At 38.0% G+C, this 15968-nt stretch overlaps 5 protein-coding genes across 8 annotated transcripts in view; 2 read left to right on the forward strand and 3 right to left on the reverse strand.

Moving 5' to 3' along the window:
- Positions 1 to 3005, reverse strand: part of LOC9318567 (ubiquitin-like-specific protease 1A) — a 19869-nt gene extending 16864 nt beyond the window's left edge. The window contains exon 1 of the mRNA XM_021030968.1: positions 2791 to 3005. Within this exon, the coding sequence (XP_020886627.1) occupies positions 2791 to 2860 (70 nt within the window). The 5' untranslated portion in view covers positions 2861 to 3005. The remainder of the gene's footprint in view (positions 1 to 2790) is intronic.
- Positions 3006 to 3124: 119 nt separating this feature from the next.
- Positions 3125 to 5346, forward strand: LOC110229877 (pentatricopeptide repeat-containing protein At3g06920-like). 2 transcript variants are annotated; one of them, XM_021030967.1, is made up of 3 exons: positions 3125 to 3389; positions 3606 to 4629; positions 4780 to 5346. In XM_021030967.1, exons 1-3 carry the CDS (start codon positions 3368 to 3370, stop codon positions 5066 to 5068), a joined length of 1335 nt encoding a protein of 444 aa, XP_020886626.1. In that variant the 5' UTR covers positions 3125 to 3367; the 3' UTR covers positions 5069 to 5346. The 2 variants fall into 2 exon arrangements, with proteins under 2 accessions (XP_020886626.1, XP_020886625.1); XM_021030966.1 differs by having other exon boundaries at positions 3606 to 5346.
- Positions 5347 to 5523: 177 nt separating this feature from the next.
- On the reverse strand, positions 5524 to 6685 carry LOC110229879. The gene is made up of 2 exons (XM_021030972.1): positions 6554 to 6685; positions 5524 to 6250 (listed from the first exon to the last, which is right to left on the reverse strand). The coding sequence occupies exon 2, from the start codon at positions 6246 to 6248 to the stop codon at positions 5730 to 5732; it is 519 nt and encodes a 172-aa protein (XP_020886631.1). The 5' UTR covers positions 6249 to 6250; positions 6554 to 6685; the 3' UTR covers positions 5524 to 5729.
- An 872-nt stretch (positions 6686 to 7557) lies between these two features.
- On the forward strand, positions 7558 to 11720 carry LOC9320681 (pentatricopeptide repeat-containing protein At3g06920). Of its 3 annotated transcripts, none has more exons than XR_002333488.1 (3): positions 7558 to 8209; positions 8426 to 11334; positions 11420 to 11720. XR_002333488.1 is itself a non-coding variant. In XM_021033121.1 (2 exons), the coding sequence occupies exons 1-2, from the start codon at positions 8188 to 8190 to the stop codon at positions 11059 to 11061; spliced, it is 2658 nt and encodes an 885-aa protein (XP_020888780.1). In that variant the 5' UTR covers positions 7558 to 8187; the 3' UTR covers positions 11062 to 11720. The 3 variants fall into 3 exon arrangements, 1 of the variants encoding a protein (XP_020888780.1); XR_002333489.1 differs by having other exon boundaries at positions 8426 to 11225; XM_021033121.1 differs by having other exon boundaries at positions 8426 to 11720.
- Positions 11721 to 11814: 94 nt separating this feature from the next.
- On the reverse strand, positions 11815 to 15952 carry LOC9318568 (probable histone-arginine methyltransferase 1.3). The gene is made up of 15 exons (XM_021033123.1): positions 15690 to 15952; positions 15372 to 15425; positions 15154 to 15256; positions 14754 to 14897; positions 14496 to 14599; positions 14034 to 14132; positions 13881 to 13950; positions 13595 to 13691; positions 13462 to 13516; positions 13253 to 13336; positions 13067 to 13144; positions 12846 to 12949; positions 12567 to 12739; positions 12301 to 12458; positions 11815 to 12216 (listed from the first exon to the last, which is right to left on the reverse strand). Exons 1-15 carry the CDS (start codon positions 15882 to 15884, stop codon positions 12139 to 12141), a joined length of 1596 nt encoding a protein of 531 aa, XP_020888782.1. The 5' UTR covers positions 15885 to 15952; the 3' UTR covers positions 11815 to 12138.
- Positions 15953 to 15968: the final 16 nt, after the last annotated feature.

The following is a 15968-nucleotide window of genomic DNA, read 5'->3' on the forward strand; positions in this document are numbered from 1 at the left end:
CCTCCAATTTCCTTGTCCTTCTCCTTCCTCAAAAGCCTTAAAAGTTGAGGCATCTTCTCTTCTTACCAACGGTGTCACCGTAACGTCCACTTGCCTCATTCTGGTCTGCCCCAGTTGAATTGACATGTCTCCACTTTCCTCTCCACCTTCAACAAATGCTGTCGCATCTTCTCTTCCATCGATCTGATTTACCTCAACTTCGACTAGTATTGGCTGGTTTTGTCCCTCTGGTGGACCCAACGATTCTGTCAGTTCGAGTGACATTTCTGCACTTTGTCCCCATCCTTGTGAAGTTGTCCCCTTTTGTCCCCGCAGTTTTCTACATTCCTCTTCACATTCATCAAATGTTGTGGTATCTTCCCTTCCGTCCATCTGATTAACCTCGACATCGACTAGTATTGGCTGGGTTTGTCCTCCTTGTGCATCCACACTTTCGTCCCCCACATACATATCGTCCTCGTATATCTCGTCCTCCATACCGGAATATATATCGTCCTCCACTCTACCATTTTGTCCCCGCGGCGATCCGTCTGCAATTGTCAATGCTTTCTTCCTCGAATCCTTCCAAGGATCCCAATCCGGCGGGTACTCCCTATCGATCAACTCCCTCATATTATCAAAGTCATAGTCGCCTGAATCTTCTCCCTCACTTAACATGTTGTCTTCCGACTCGGATGCCCATCCTCCACTATCCGTGCCCAATGCTACCACCAGTTCCTCTTCTCGTCCCCGCTTAGCTTTTCCCTTTTGCAGCACAGCTTCCTTCCTTTTATAAGATTCTTCAAACGCATATATTTCCTCTAAAAAGTCCTCTTCCTCAAAAGTTACAGGAATTATCTGCGTGCTTTCACTCTCACCTCTGTGCTGTCCCGCCATTTCTTGTCCCCGACAATCGTCTTGTCCCCCGAGATTTGACACATCTTCATCGTCTTCTTCTAAACATAGATACATGTTCATACCTCCCTTTTCTATTCTTACCTTTTTGAATTTCGACAATGAACTCTCGCTGTCAACAGAGACTGGCGGCATCTTTTGCTGCGTGTAGACAGTGTCTCCTCCTTCGAACCAAAAACTCAGCTCCATTTTTGTCCTTCTTCTGTCTACTCCAAACGCTGCGGCAATTTTCTGCTCAACATCAGCAATCGTATCTCCTGCGCTTACGTCTACACACTTTGCATATTTCTTTGCCGACATCTTGAATCGCCACTCTCCACTTTCTTTGCATTCCCAGCAACCGACCAATATCATTACTCCTTCGTCCATCCGTACCTGTCGTCCTCCAATAAATACCACCTTCTTAGAATGTAGAATGTGGGTGGTTGCATTTATCACAAACAAACAAATCTACCCTTTTTCGGTGGACAAAAAATGTTGCAATAAATTTTACCTTCTTTAGCTTTAAATGCACCCTTCTTCAAGCAGAACTCCAATTTCGCCCAGCATCAGAGTTTTCTCCCCAGATTTCCAGTTTTTTCAGATCTACAAAGCTCTTTTGTCTGATATATTAAGAGAGCAATTAATGGCCTAACCCTACTCTATTATCATTTCTATTAATTAAAATCAATTATCTACCACATGTAACCGTGCAGCATTAATTGATGCCCTGCTCCTTCTTTGGAAGCGCCGATAGAAGCTGTCTCCGTCTCTGACACAGCCTCTCTATCCCAATCAGGGGTATTTTCGTCCATGGTCGAGCGCGTGCAATTGAGAAATGGTACATTTTGAAAGGCTTTTGCGAAAGTGGTACATTTTGAATGCCATTTGTTTAAATGTGGTACATTTTGAAATATTCCCAATATTTTTTAAAACCTCTTTTCAATTATATTTAAAAACAAAATTCTAACTTTTTCTCGGCCAAGATAATAATTATCTATAATTTATTGAAAGGCTGTATTTATTAGGGTTACAATTACAAGGCCGGACCTGGGCCAGCCCAATAAAGCTATGACTTCGGCCCCCAATATTTTTTAAAACCTCTTTTCAATTATATTTAAAAACAAAATTCTAACTTTTTCTCGGCCAAGATAATAATTATCTATAATTTATTGATATTTTGTTTTAATATTTATTTATGCGTAGGTAGCAGTTTATTTTCATCGTTTACACTTTCTGAAATTTGGAGACAAAATATTCGATCAAAATTGTCAACAACTTACAATTTTCTTTTAAATTATTAGTAGAATTTGCAAGAAATAACAGACACCAAATATGCTCCCCTTGTTGTTGATTAACAAGGATACCACCATCACACCTCTTACGTGACTGAATTGCTGGAGTCCTTTCAAGTTTCAATAGGATTTTGCAAACATGAAACCTAAAACACATAATAGTTTGCACTTGCAAGTAGATTTTTTAAAAATTTTATATTGATTAATTAAAGGAAAAATATTTCTAAGCTACATGAAATAGATACCAACATATAGCCACACATGCAGACTTTAAAAATGTATCATTAGCTACACGAAGTATTGTCATTACATGGTGACATCCACGAACTAACATAAGTTATGTTGCAAACACCATAACCATCATATTCCGGTGTACCACTTGCCGGAATTCTATAACCTCCGGCGTTGACCGGTATTGACTTAAAAGAATATTTTAAAATATTATTTAATTTTATTTATTTTTGCTAAATAATTAAAAGTAATTACATAATTATTTTTAAAACAGCAAAAATAATTACATAATTTAGCTTAAAAAAAAAAAAGAGAAAACGGGGAACACTGCTTCATCTTCTTCCTTCCTCCCTTCCAAAAATTTCAAGAACATCTCTATTTCATTATGAATGTGAGAAACTGGAGTTTTTACAAGGGTTTAAACCGGAATTGCGTTTGTGGTAACTGCTCATGCCATCCATTGGTCTGAAACACAAGGAACCATAACCTTAGAAATTCAAAGTTCGATCCCACAAAACTGAAAGGTCAAAATCCCCCAATTCAGAGTTCAAAACCCTAGATTGATTTTCATGCAATAACTCTCGGAAGCAGGCAAGTTTCAATTTTTCATTAAACTCACTGGCGTTTCCGATTCGCGACGCTCCCGATACACAGATTCCGACCCGGACAATAGACCCGGGCGGGTTTTGTTTTGGAAGAGAGATAGGTCAAACTCAAATCTGTTGACTTTTCTCATACCCTCTAGCCGTAAAGGAGGTTTCTGGGTCTTCTTATTCGGCTAAACCTATGTTTTGCTTCTCGTTAAACCCTCTATACTCACTCACTCACTCGTCTCTTGAAAGCTGGGCTTTTCACTTCAGAATTTCGTTAAAAATAAAAGCTTTGATTTTTTTAGTTGAAATCTGCTTCAGTCGATCGTGTTAAACCTTTGAGATAAATCGGCGGTTTGGAACAGGACAATCAGGAAGATGCGGATGCTATTAAGACCAGGTAATCTGTGTATGCGCATTTCAGTGTTTGATCTGCTAGATTTTGAGCTGAATTCTGGTCGTTTCTTTATAGTATTGTAGCTTATATATTGATGAATCCTATATAAACTATTCTATGGTGGGATTCGCAAGAACAAAATTTGTTTTTGTTTCTTCGCTCATTAGTAGTATAAATTAGTTTGATCCTCATTTGTGTTATTTTTTTCTTACACTGCAGGAATTATATTCCATACAGATATAAAATCATCTCGTGTTGTCGCAGTTTGTAAGCACTTATCATCTTTGTCTGATAATGGCGAAAATCATGAGAAACCATATACATTTGAGGGTAATAGGCAAATTGTTAATGATATTTGCAATGTTTTGGAGACTGGTGCTTGGGGTCCTTCAGCTGAGAATGCTCTATCTGCTCTAAACTTTAAACCACAACCAGAATTTGTCATTGGGGTTTTACGGAGGCTGAAAGATGTTAATCGGGCGATTGAGTATTTCCGTTGGTATGAGAGAAGAACCGAGCTGCCTCATTGTCCCGAATCATACAACTCCTTGCTTTTAGTGATGGCTCGTTGTAGGAATTTTGATGCTTTGGACCAGATTCTTGGAGAAATGAGTGTTGCAGGATTTGGCCCTTCTGTTAACACTTGTATTGAGATGGTTTTGAGCTGCGTTAAGGCTAATAAGCTTAGGGAAGGTTTTGATGTTGTGCAGAATATGAGGAAGTTCAAGTTCCGACCTGCTTTTTCAGCTTACACAACTCTTATCGGTGCTTTCTCAGCAGTTAATCATTCTGATATGATGTTGACACTCTTTCAGCAAATGCAGGAGTTAGGATATGAGCCAACCGTTCATCTTTTTACAACATTGATTCGGAGCTTTGCCAAAGAGGGTCGAGTTGATTCTGCTCTATCTTTGCTTGATGAGATGAAGAGCAGCTCTCTTGATGCCGACATTGTTCTTTACAATGTATGTATAGATAGCTTTGGTAAAGTGGGCAAGGTTGATATGGCATGGAAATTTTTTCATGAGATTGAAGCGAATGGTTTAAAGCCTGATGAAGTCACTTATACCAGCATGATAGGAGTTCTGTGCAAGGCAAATAGATTGGATGAAGCTGTAGAGATGTTTGAGCATTTAGAGAAGAATAGACGGGTCCCTTGCACTTATGCTTACAACACGATGATTATGGGTTATGGTTCGGCTGGAAAGTTTGATGAAGCATACAGTCTCCCAGAGAGACAAAGGGCAAACAGATTGGATGAAGCTGTAGAGATGTTTGAGCATTTAGAGAAGAGTAGACGGGTTCCATGCACTGATGCTTACAACACGATGATTATGGGTTATGGTTCGGCTGGAAAGTTTGATGAAGCATACAGTCTCCCAGAGATACAAAGGGCAAAGGGGTCTATACCGAGTGTGATCACATATAATTGCATTCTTACATGCTTAAGGAAAATGGGAAAAGTTGTCGAAGCTTTGAAAGTATTCGAGGAGACGAATAAAGACCTTTATAAAAAGAACTCAAGTATAGATAATTTGAATCTATCATTTTTATGTTATGATACACAAGATTTAAAAAGACTCGGTGGAGGGAATACCGAAGACTCGGATCTGAACTTCTTACTGTCTCATGTCATTGAGAAACACAATTTAAGATATGGAAACCGAGTAAATAGTTGTTGAAAACTCAGTTGATTTTTGAATTACAAAACATCTATTTTACTGTAAAGTTAGCAAGATGTGATCACCCCACTAAAAAGCATACCAAACACTAAAGAAAATCAATAAATTAAGTTGGTCATCACTCGAATGGCTCCGTTAAGAGTCACTCCACCAGCAACTTCGATCTTGGCAATAATTTTGTTAGCTTCTTCCTTTGAGACATTTTATTTAATCACGGACGGGACATTGGCCAGAACACCAGACCCAAGTCGGGCAATGATATGATCACTATTTCTGTCAATTGGACCCATGTAACTTCTCTAACCACTTCCATCCTTGTAACTGCGTCAAACTTTGCCAACTTCACAGCAAACTTCTCCTCTGCTTTTAAGATTCCAGCATTATCTTTTGAGGTTCACGACCAATAAAATAACGAAGATCACTTTCATTTCAGGTAACCAGTGAAAATATTCTTGTGCTTCAAGAAAGAACTTCACATGACGGCAAACATTACAAGAAGAAATAAACACAACAATAAAGTGAGAGAAGGAGATGCATCACGAGATAAGGTTTAGGGTGATTAATTTGTTCTCATACAAAACATCCACTACGTACCTACTGTAATCACAAGACAAACATAAAATAACACACACAATTAGAAATAAAACAAAGTTGCTGATGATCACTCCATTGGCTCCATAACAGCGACTCCACCAGCAGCTTGGATCTTGGCAATGATTTCATTAGCTTCTTCCTTTGTGACATCATCTTTAATGAGGGAGTAGGGGACGTCCTGCACACATTGGAGCGATGGTTGCAGACCCAACTCGGCCAAATGTTTGATCACTACTACTGTAGATTTGATCCATGCAACCTCTTTAAGCACTTTGGACCTTTTATCAGGGTCATACTTGACCAACTTCACAGCAAATTTCTTATCTTTGCTTTTTATCTCAAGAGGTTTTGGAAGACCCAGCAGCTCACTGAATATATAGCCAAATTTCAACTTTTCATCCGCAGTAAGTAGTTTCATACGCTCAATCATCTCCATGACGAAGTCACGAGGCCGGGGCCTACCATAAGGATCTCCCGGCCGCAATCGAATTCGAGGCCGCTCTGGCTGCTCTGTAGGTTTAGGTTGCCGAGGAGGAAAGCGTCTGCCAAGCGATGCAAGCAAACGACGCCCTTGCACAAACCTCATGGCTATATACAAGAAAAAACGATTTAGAATTAACAAAAGAATTTACCAATCTTCACCACTATATATTTAATAAGAAAAAATGACGAATTTCGGAAGCAAGCAGATTAGAATGAGACTCTTTCTCACAACTAAAAAAAAACCTAAGTTAAGTAAGAGTGACTCCACCAGAGATTCATATATTACAATGCAAAACTAAAATCAATCAATAAGATCGAGAGAAATCGCAGATAAATGATGTGAAAAGGAGAGAGATCTAATTAAGCCGGCGACTAAACAACAAAGGGTACATGCATAGTATGACTAACGTAACCTCCGGCGGCCGTCTCTAAGTTGATGATAAAATGACGACAAGACAGAGAGGGATCGGAGCCGGTTGGTCCAACCAAGAAACAAGAGATGGGAATTTTGGGTTTCGAAAGCCTCCCCCTTTAGCTCTAGGGTTTATTGCTGAATTTCCACGATCCATGTATTTATTAGGGTTACAATTACAAGGCCGGACCTGGGCCAGCCCAATAAAGCTATGACTTCGGCCCCCAATATTTTTTAAAACCTCTTTTCAATTATATTTAAAAACAAAATTCTAACTTTTTCTCGGCCAAGATAATAATTATCTATAATTTATTGATATTTTGTTTTAATATTTATTTATGCGTAGGTAGCAGTTTATTTTCATCGTTTACACTTTCTGAAATTTGGAGACAAAATATTCGATCAAAATTGTCAACAACTTACAATTTTCTTTTAAATTATTAGTAGAATTTGCAAGAAATAACAGACACCAAATATGCTCCCCTTGTTGTTGATTAACAAGGATACCACCATCACACCTCTTACGTGACTGAATTGCTGGAGTCCTTTCAAGTTTCAATAGGATTTTGCAAACATGAAACCTAAAACACATAATAGTTTGCACTTGCAAGTAGATTTTTTAAAAATTTTATATTGATTAATTAAAGGAAAAATATTTCTAAGCTACATGAAATAGATACCAACATATAGCCACACATGCAGACTTTAAAAATGTATCATTAGCTACACGAAGTATTGTCATTACATGGTGACATCCACGAACTAACATAAGTTATGTTGCAAACACCATAACCATCATATTCCGGTGTACCACTTGCCGGAATTCTATAACCTCCGGCGTTGACCGGTATTGACTTAAAAGAATATTTTAAAATATTATTTAATTTTATTTATTTTTGCTAAATAATTAAAAGTAATTACATAATTATTTTTAAAACAGCAAAAATAATTACATAATTTAGCTTAAAAAAAAAAAAGAGAAAACGGGGAACACTGCTTCATCTTCTTCCTTCCTCCCTTCCAAAAATTTCAAGAACATCTCTATTTCATTATGAATGTGAGAAACTGGAGTTTTTACAAGGGTTTAAACCGGAATTGCGTTTGTGGTAACTGCTCATGCCATCCATTGGTCTGAAACACAAGGAACCATAACCTTAGAAATTCAAAGTTCGATCCCACAAAACTGAAAGGTCAAAATCCCCCAATTCAGAGTTCAAAACCCTAGATTGATTTTCATGCAATAACTCTCGGAAGCAGGCAAGTTTCAATTTTTCATTAAACTCACTGGCGTTTCCGATTCGCGACGCTCCCGATACACAGATTCCGACCCGGACAATAGACCCGGGCGGGTTTTGTTTTGGAAGAGAGATAGGTCAAACTCAAATCTGTTGACTTTTCTCATACCCTCTAGCCGTAAAGGAGGTTTCTGGGTCTTCTTATTCGGCTAAACCTATGTTTTGCTTCTCGTTAAACCCTCTATACTCACTCACTCGTCTCTTGAAAGCTGGGCTTTTCACTTCAGAATTTCGTTAAAAATAAAAGCTTTGATTTTTTTAGTTGAAATCTGCTTCAGTCGATCGTGTTAAACCTTTGAGATAAATCGGCGGTTTGGAACAGGACAATCAGGAAGATGCGGATGCTATTAAGACCAGGTAATCTGTGTATGCGCATTTCAGTGTTTGATCTGCTAGATTTTGAGCTGAATTCTGGTCGTTTCTTTATAGTATTGTAGCTTATATATTGATGAATCCTATATAAACTATTCTATGGTGGGATTCGCAAGAACAAAATTTGTTTTTGTTTCTTCGCTCATTAGTAGTATAAATTAGTTTGATCCTCATTTGTGTTATTTTTTTCTTACACTGCAGGAATTATATTCCATACAGATATAAAATCATCTCGTGTTGTCGCAGTTTGTAAGCACTTATCATCTTTGTCTGATAATGGCGAAAATCATGAGAAACCATATACATTTGAGGGTAATAGGCAAATTGTTAATGATATTTGCAATGTTTTGGAGACTGGTGCTTGGGGTCCTTCAGCTGAGAATGCTCTATCTGCTCTAAACTTTAAACCACAACCAGAATTTGTCATTGGGGTTTTACGGAGGCTGAAAGATGTTAATCGGGCGATTGAGTATTTCCGTTGGTATGAGAGAAGAACCGAGCTGCCTCATTGTCCCGAATCATACAACTCCTTGCTTTTAGTGATGGCTCGTTGTAGGAATTTTGATGCTTTGGACCAGATTCTTGGAGAAATGAGTGTTGCAGGATTTGGCCCTTCTGTTAACACTTGTATTGAGATGGTTTTGAGCTGCGTTAAGGCTAATAAGCTTAGGGAAGGTTTTGATGTTGTGCAGAATATGAGGAAGTTCAAGTTCCGACCTGCTTTTTCAGCTTACACAACTCTTATCGGTGCTTTCTCAGCAGTTAATCATTCTGATATGATGTTGACACTCTTTCAGCAAATGCAGGAGTTAGGATATGAGCCAACCGTTCATCTTTTTACAACATTGATTCGGGGCTTTGCCAAAGAGGGTCGAGTTGATTCTGCTCTATCTTTGCTTGATGAGATGAAGAGCAGCTCTCTTGATGCCGACATTGTTCTTTACAATGTATGTATAGATAGCTTTGGTAAAGTGGGCAAGGTTGATATGGCATGGAAATTTTTTCATGAGATTGAAGCGAATGGTTTAAAGCCTGATGAAGTCACTTATACCAGCATGATAGGAGTTCTGTGCAAGGCAAATAGATTGGATGAAGCTGTAGAGATGTTTGAGCATTTAGAGAAGAATAGACGGGTCCCTTGCACTTATGCTTACAACACGATGATTATGGGTTATGGTTCGGCTGGAAAATTTGATGAAGCATACAGTCTCCTAGAGAGACAAAGGGCAAAAGGGTCTATACCGAGTGTGATTGCATATAATTGCATTCTTACATGCTTAAGGAAAATGGGAAAAGTGGATGAAGCTTTGAGAGTATTCGAGGAGATGAAAAAAGACGCTGCTCCAAATCTTTCAACCTATAATATTCTCATTGACATGCTGTGTAGAGCTGGTAAACTTGACTGTGCTTTTGAGCTACGCGATTCTATGCAGAAGGCTGGTCTGTTTCCTAATGTTAGGACTGTGAACATAATGGTTGATCGTCTCTGTAAATCCCAAAAACTTGATGAAGCATGTGCTATATTTGAGCAGATGGATTATAAGGTTTGTACCCCAGATGAGATTACATTTTGCTCCCTCATAGATGGCTTAGGAAAGGTCGGAAGAGTTGATGACGCTTACAAAATCTATGAGAAGATGTTAGATTCTGATTGTCGTACTAACTCTATTGTTTACACATCCCTCATAAAAAACTTCTTCAACCACGGTAGAAAGGAAGATGGACACAAGATATACAAGGACATGGTTAATCAAAACTGTTCTCCTGATTTACAGCTTCTTAATACGTACATGGATTGCATGTTCAAGGCTGGAGAACCAGAAAAGGGAAGGGCGATGTTTGAAGAAATAAAATCCCGTCGGTTTGTCCCAGATGCTCGAAGCTACTCGATTTTAATTCATGGACTAATAAAAGCAGGATTTGCAAATGAAACTTATGAGTTGTTTTATTCCATGAAAGAGCAAGGCTGTGTCTTGGACACCCGTGCTTACAATATTGTCATTGACGGTTTCTGCAAGTGCGGAAAAGTGAACAAAGCTTATCAGCTGCTGGAGGAAATGAAGACAAAAGGTTTTGAGCCAACTGTCGTTACGTATGGGTCAGTCATTGACGGGCTAGCAAAAATAGATCGGCTTGATGAAGCTTATATGCTCTTTGAGGAAGCAAAATCAAAGAGAATAGAGCTAAATGTGGTAATTTACAGTAGTCTAATTGATGGGTTTGGAAAAGTTGGTAGGATAGATGAAGCTTACCTTATCTTGGAAGAGCTTATGCAGAAAGGATTAACACCTAATGTTTATACATGGAACTCATTGCTTGATGCATTGGTCAAAGCTGAGGAAATCAATGAAGCGCTTGTCTGTTTTCAGTCGATGAAAGAATTGAAATGCACGCCAAACCAAGTTACTTATGGTATCCTAATAAATGGTCTTTGTAAGGTCAGGAAGTTCAATAAAGCCTTTGTCTTTTGGCAAGAGATGCAGAAACAGGGGATGAAACCTAGCACTATTTCTTACACCACCATGATATCGGGGCTTGCAAAGGCTGGGAATATTGCAGAGGCTGGGGCGCTCTTTGATCGGTTTAAGGCAAACGGTGGTGTTCCAGACTCTGCTTGTTATAATGCCATGATCGAAGGTCTAAGTAACGGAAACAGGGCAATGGATGCTTTTTCTCTTTTTGAGGAAACACGTCGAAGAGGATTACATATCCATAATAAAACATGTGTTGTTCTTTTGGATACTTTGCATAAGAATGATTGTCTTGAGCAAGCAGCTATTGTTGGAGCTGTTTTGAGGGAAACGGGAAAGGCACGGCATGCTGCACGATCTTGGTAGACAGTTATCATAATCTCGTTTCTTGTATAGGACAAGCAACCAAAGACATTTTGGTTATGTCTGATTTCAGTCAAGTGAGCATTCTGAATCGCAAGGATCCCAAGTTTCTGGAGAGGGCAATGTTTGTTTGACATCTGTCAGTGTTCACAGATCGAGAAAGATAGGTGATCTTCACTGGAAAAATGCTTATATCTATGGAATAAGGATCAATAAACACCAGATAATTACTTCTGTTTCCCTTCTTCGTTTGCATCATTTACCAAAATCTTCATGGTATCTTCCGCATCCAGATGCATTTTCTGCGTGTTTCCTTGTGTAGAACCTGCACATTCAGATTGTATCATTGCCATTTATGCAGGATTTGATTGGAGAATATTGCTCGGTCTATAAGTCGACTTCGGTATGAGCTCTTATTCATCACGAAGGTTGTAATTTCTCTGACTCAAGAGACAGCTCCTTATGCAGTATAAGAAGCAGGAATCTTACGAAGACTGTGATTTGAAGTGAATTTCATTAGAAAGTGTCTGTGTTGCTCTGTCTAACACTGCCTTATAACAGTGCATCAGTTTGATCTTTTTGAACTTATTGTATTACATTGGTAGATCTGCAGCGTTTGCTGGAGACGAGATATAAAGTATAAACCTCTTTCAAATTCATTTTTTACTCACTGTTTTTTTTTTTTTACTCCATTGATAAAGTTCTCTTACGATTCTTGCTTGAGTGAAATTAAAATTTATCCACCATAGAACTCAATTTAGAAAGACTATTACGTTTTTTTCTGATAAAAGAACTCTGATTCTTGTTTCATTGTTTACATTGCGTGTGGATGTTAAGATAACTTAAATAATTGATAAGTTGGGTGTGAAAAGAAAACACAAAGATGCAGAGACTTTTACATGGAAGCAATGGGAATAATAAGATCTCTCCATGCTCCTCATTTTGATAGAACCATACCAAAACTCACAAAGACACCAGAAACATTTTACCTTTTTGACGTTACAAACAGAAATCCCAAGTTCAAATATGACTGAGATTCAAAGATGATATTATCATCACCTTCATTTCATGTATAAGCTTTTAGAGCTGGGCACTCAGGTTCTGTGGCAGTTGTTGCAGTAACTCTTCTTCTAATTCATCGTTTGGTGTTTGTATGTCCTGCTAACAGTAAATGCATATATATCGATACACATATAAGAAGAAAGCAACCATACCTATTCTAGTTGCTGAATGCATTTTTACCTGTGTATTTAGCTCTGGTTGTGGTTGTAGAGGTGGTTCTTGTGTAACAGGGTATGCTTGTGGCTGAGACATTCTATAATAAGGTTCTTTCAGATCGAATTTGCATGTCGATGATTGGAGAATTCCACCTTGACTTGCACCGGGACCCCACATTTTAGCTGTTAAAAAACCAACAGTTTTATCATCAGACCAGGAATAGAATTTGAAAGTTGGATGTTGGTGCTTTCAAATGATGAGAAAAAAAAAAAAAAAAAAGCAAATTGGACCTGATAAAGTTAAATCTATGGTATAACTCTGAGCACTGTGGGCTATCAAATGAAGTCTACCAGTGATCTCTTGACCTGCCATTACGTAAATAGGCTGTGAGAGAACACATCTGATTTGGTACCAATGCGTTGTAGGTGCACCAGGAGCAGTTGTGAGCCATCTTTGGACCGTGCTGTTGGAGATAGAGTAAAAACGAGTTTGAAATATAAATCTTCACTTGCAAAGATAAACATGAAGATAAAAAGTTTTAAATGAAGAAAAATAAGAAGCAAAGTTACCTCCCGTCGAAGAGAACGTCGAACCAGCAGGCAAGTCCATGCACTCTGGTGCACATGGAAGCAGTGAACTTCAACGGGATATCAATCTCGTAAAAATCTTCTTCCTATGGAAACAAATTCAGGGGTAAAATGAGATTGGAAGTCATTCACCCCACCATGAAAGATCAAATTTCCTGACATAATGGAAAGCTGAGGAACAGTCTTAACTAGTGTATGTATACCTTCATTTGAGTGAAATCTATCATGTGAAACATCGGAGAAGCCACTAATAATCTCGGATCAAATGCATCAACCACGGGCTGTAAAATCCATAGATATGATTCATCAATACCGGTTATGATGAGAATAACCAAATATGTTAGTTGGTGACAGATACATATTTACAATAATGTTGCGTGTGAATATACCTGAGAAAAATAACCTTGGTGTGCTGATCCATATAGAGGTGTCAGATCAACTCCATAATAGTTCTGCTGTTGCCAAAACATAGCCTGCATAGAGGAGGAACGTATATTATTAAAATGCTTAAGACTGCATACAAAAACTAAACTAACCCAGCATATTTTGGAAAATTTTCTGGGAAATAATTCTTAGAATAACCAGTGGCATTCCGTACCTTATTTGCCATCTCAATAAATAAGAATTCATCAGAAAAAGGTGCCATGTGAATCCTACAGTGATAAAAGTACATGAGAGTGAAGACATAGTAAGAAATTAATAAAGGAAAGGCTCTCAGAGGTTGCCTTTACCTTCCGACAGTGGGAAACATTTTGCCCTTTGGAGACATAAAACGATCCCTAGCAATTACATACGATTCTAACATTCTCTCGTTGACCAGTAAGGTGCCTGATTCAACCATAAAACATGTCCTTCAAATGATTAATGGAACTTTAAATTACTAGTGATGTTTTTACACGTATTTTTCTCTGATCAAGGTTTTTTCTGGTCTAAAGATTACTAGTGATGTCTAAAGATTCCAAGTTTGTAATTTTCAAGGAAAAAGACGCATTTAAAGTCTGTCTCTGAGATACATACCCATCGGTTCAGAGATCAAAATATCTGCTTTCTCAGGCAACTCGATATCCTCAACTTTACCCTTGATGACCTACACTTGTGCAAGCTTCAACAACATCAGAAAATGCATATAAAATAACAAATATACTGATCAAATTAAATTATAAGTCTTACTGTGATCCGTTCAGCGAATAATGGGTTTCCAGCAATCAGCTTACGAGAATACTCAGCCATTTCTGATGCTTCAACCGCATACACATGTTTGGCACCAGCCTAATTTAGCAGAAAATAAAGATATGTATGAAGAAGCCGAAGAAAGAATGCACAAGTTCCATAACCACCTGATAGCTATGACAGCCACTGTCACCGAGACATAACTAGAAAATAGTTCACATTTACTTTGGCATTACTGTCTTTTGCACTTATGGATCACCAATTCTATTGGGTGGATTAAGGCAAGGACAAGTTCGAATCGGAGATGTTTTTGTAAAAATATAGTGAGGACTTCGCAATAAACAAGTCCTCTTTATTCATATTCTAGCTTTACAGATAAAAGTTCTGCCTATCTATCAACCTATTCTTGTTTGACCATAGCAAAGTCTTAGTTCTGTAACCTATAGCCTAAATATTGCATACCTGGGCAGCAAACATTGACAAAATGCCACTCCCTGCACCCACATCGACCACAACACGACCAGCAAAATCTGAACGATTCTCCATGACTGCGGCATAATATGTACCTGAAGACATGAATGAGGTTCATAAAGAGCTATTCCAGGACAAACAGCGGTGAGAAGAAAACAAAAGAGATTAGTATGATGGATTTGCATCATATAAACCAAGAAAATTGGAACATTTCTGAAACAAACAACATATTGAGGCCAGATATTTTACCTGTCCTCACATAATCTTGTAGCATATTTTGTTGATGTAGAAGTTGTCCATAATAATGGAAATACATTTTGGCTGATGACGCCTCTATCTTATTGTCGAACTTGCTTTTATTAGCTGAAACCGTTCCATTTTGCAAGGATGATCCTATAAACGGAAAAGTGAGAAGAGAGCAAAGGAGTATGCAAAAATATTACGCATCTAATTTGAAATGGGCAATGATAGTGAATGCACAAGTAGCCACAGAGAGAAATTGGTTAGTTGTAGTCACGAACAAACTTAAATTGTCATACAACAATTCTATAATGGGCCTTTAATACTTTCTTAATTAAAAGCCAGAAGAAAAGCAAACATAAGGCACCCATGCTATAACATGTCGAAGAAAATTGATATAAAGGCAAACCTTGAACAACAGCATCCTTTCTCCACTCTTGAAAGGACTCACAAAAATCATTGCTATCCTTGTCATTTTTAAATTTTATATTGACTCCTTTGGAGAATGATTTCTGTTTCAAAAAATCATGAAGAAACGTAAACCAAGGATTAATCAAGAAGGTGAGACAAGATATTCACTTTCAAGAATAACAATTAGAAATTGATCGATTCGAACATATAACGTACCTCCTCTGAACTATCAGATACACAGATGAAATGCACTGGCCCCAACTTGAATAACTGAGAGAAAAAAAACATAAACAATACGATCAATGCATGCATTCTCAGATATAACAATACTCAATATGATTATAAAACATAAGCCAAACAAGCTTTACCAAAATTCAATTAAAATATATATATATATATATATATATATATATATATATCTTCAATTGAAAAATTAGTATGAAAACCATCTCAAAAGTCATCTACATGTTAGCAAACAAACGTTTGAATAAGAACCAGAGGAACAGTAACATTAGCATGTGAATCGATATTCACCTGAGCGGAAGCGAGATCAAAATTGAAACAATGGGTCGAATCCGATTGCAGAAATCGGAGCTCCGTGACTCCATCAACGCAGGAAAACGTAGCTACAGCTGGAGTGGACGACGAAGCGGAAGAGGCAGAGAGATCAGTGACCGAGTCTAAAGAGAACTCCAGCTGCTCAAGCTTTTTCACAGAAGACACCTCCATTTTTACAAAACGCTGCGAATGTACAGAGAGTCTCGCGAAGCTAAACACGTTTAGGGTTTTTCTACTGAGAGTTAAAGCCGCCAA

This window comes from Arabidopsis lyrata (assembly GCF_000004255.2).
Source record: "Arabidopsis lyrata subsp. lyrata unplaced genomic scaffold ARALYscaffold_3, whole genome shotgun sequence".
Classification (NCBI taxonomy): domain Eukaryota; kingdom Viridiplantae; phylum Streptophyta; class Magnoliopsida; order Brassicales; family Brassicaceae; genus Arabidopsis; species Arabidopsis lyrata.

Coding starts and splice junctions, on each gene's coding strand:
- LOC110229877 (XM_021030966.1), top strand. CDS start 3,368: ATGCGGATGCTATTAAGACCAG. Junction 3,390..3,605: donor GCGGATGCTATTAAGACCAG/GTAATCTGTGTA, acceptor CTTACACTGCAG/GAATTATATTCCATACAGAT.
- LOC110229879 (XM_021030972.1), bottom strand. CDS start 6,248: ATGAGGTTTGTGCAAGGGCGTCGTTTGCTTGCATCGCTTGGCAGACGC.
- LOC9320681 (XM_021033121.1), top strand. CDS start 8,188: ATGCGGATGCTATTAAGACCAG. Junction 8,210..8,425: donor GCGGATGCTATTAAGACCAG/GTAATCTGTGTA, acceptor CTTACACTGCAG/GAATTATATTCCATACAGAT.
- LOC9318568 (XM_021033123.1), bottom strand. CDS start 15,884: ATGGAGGTGTCTTCTGTGAAAAAGCTTGAGCAGCTGGAGTTCTCTTTA. Junction 13,951..14,033: donor TATTCGCTGAACGGATCACA/GTAAGACTTATA, acceptor GCACAAGTGTAG/GTCATCAAGGGTAAAGTTGA. Junction 12,459..12,566: donor CATAGATTTAACTTTATCAG/GTCCAATTTGCT, acceptor GTTTTTTAACAG/CTAAAATGTGGGGTCCCGGT.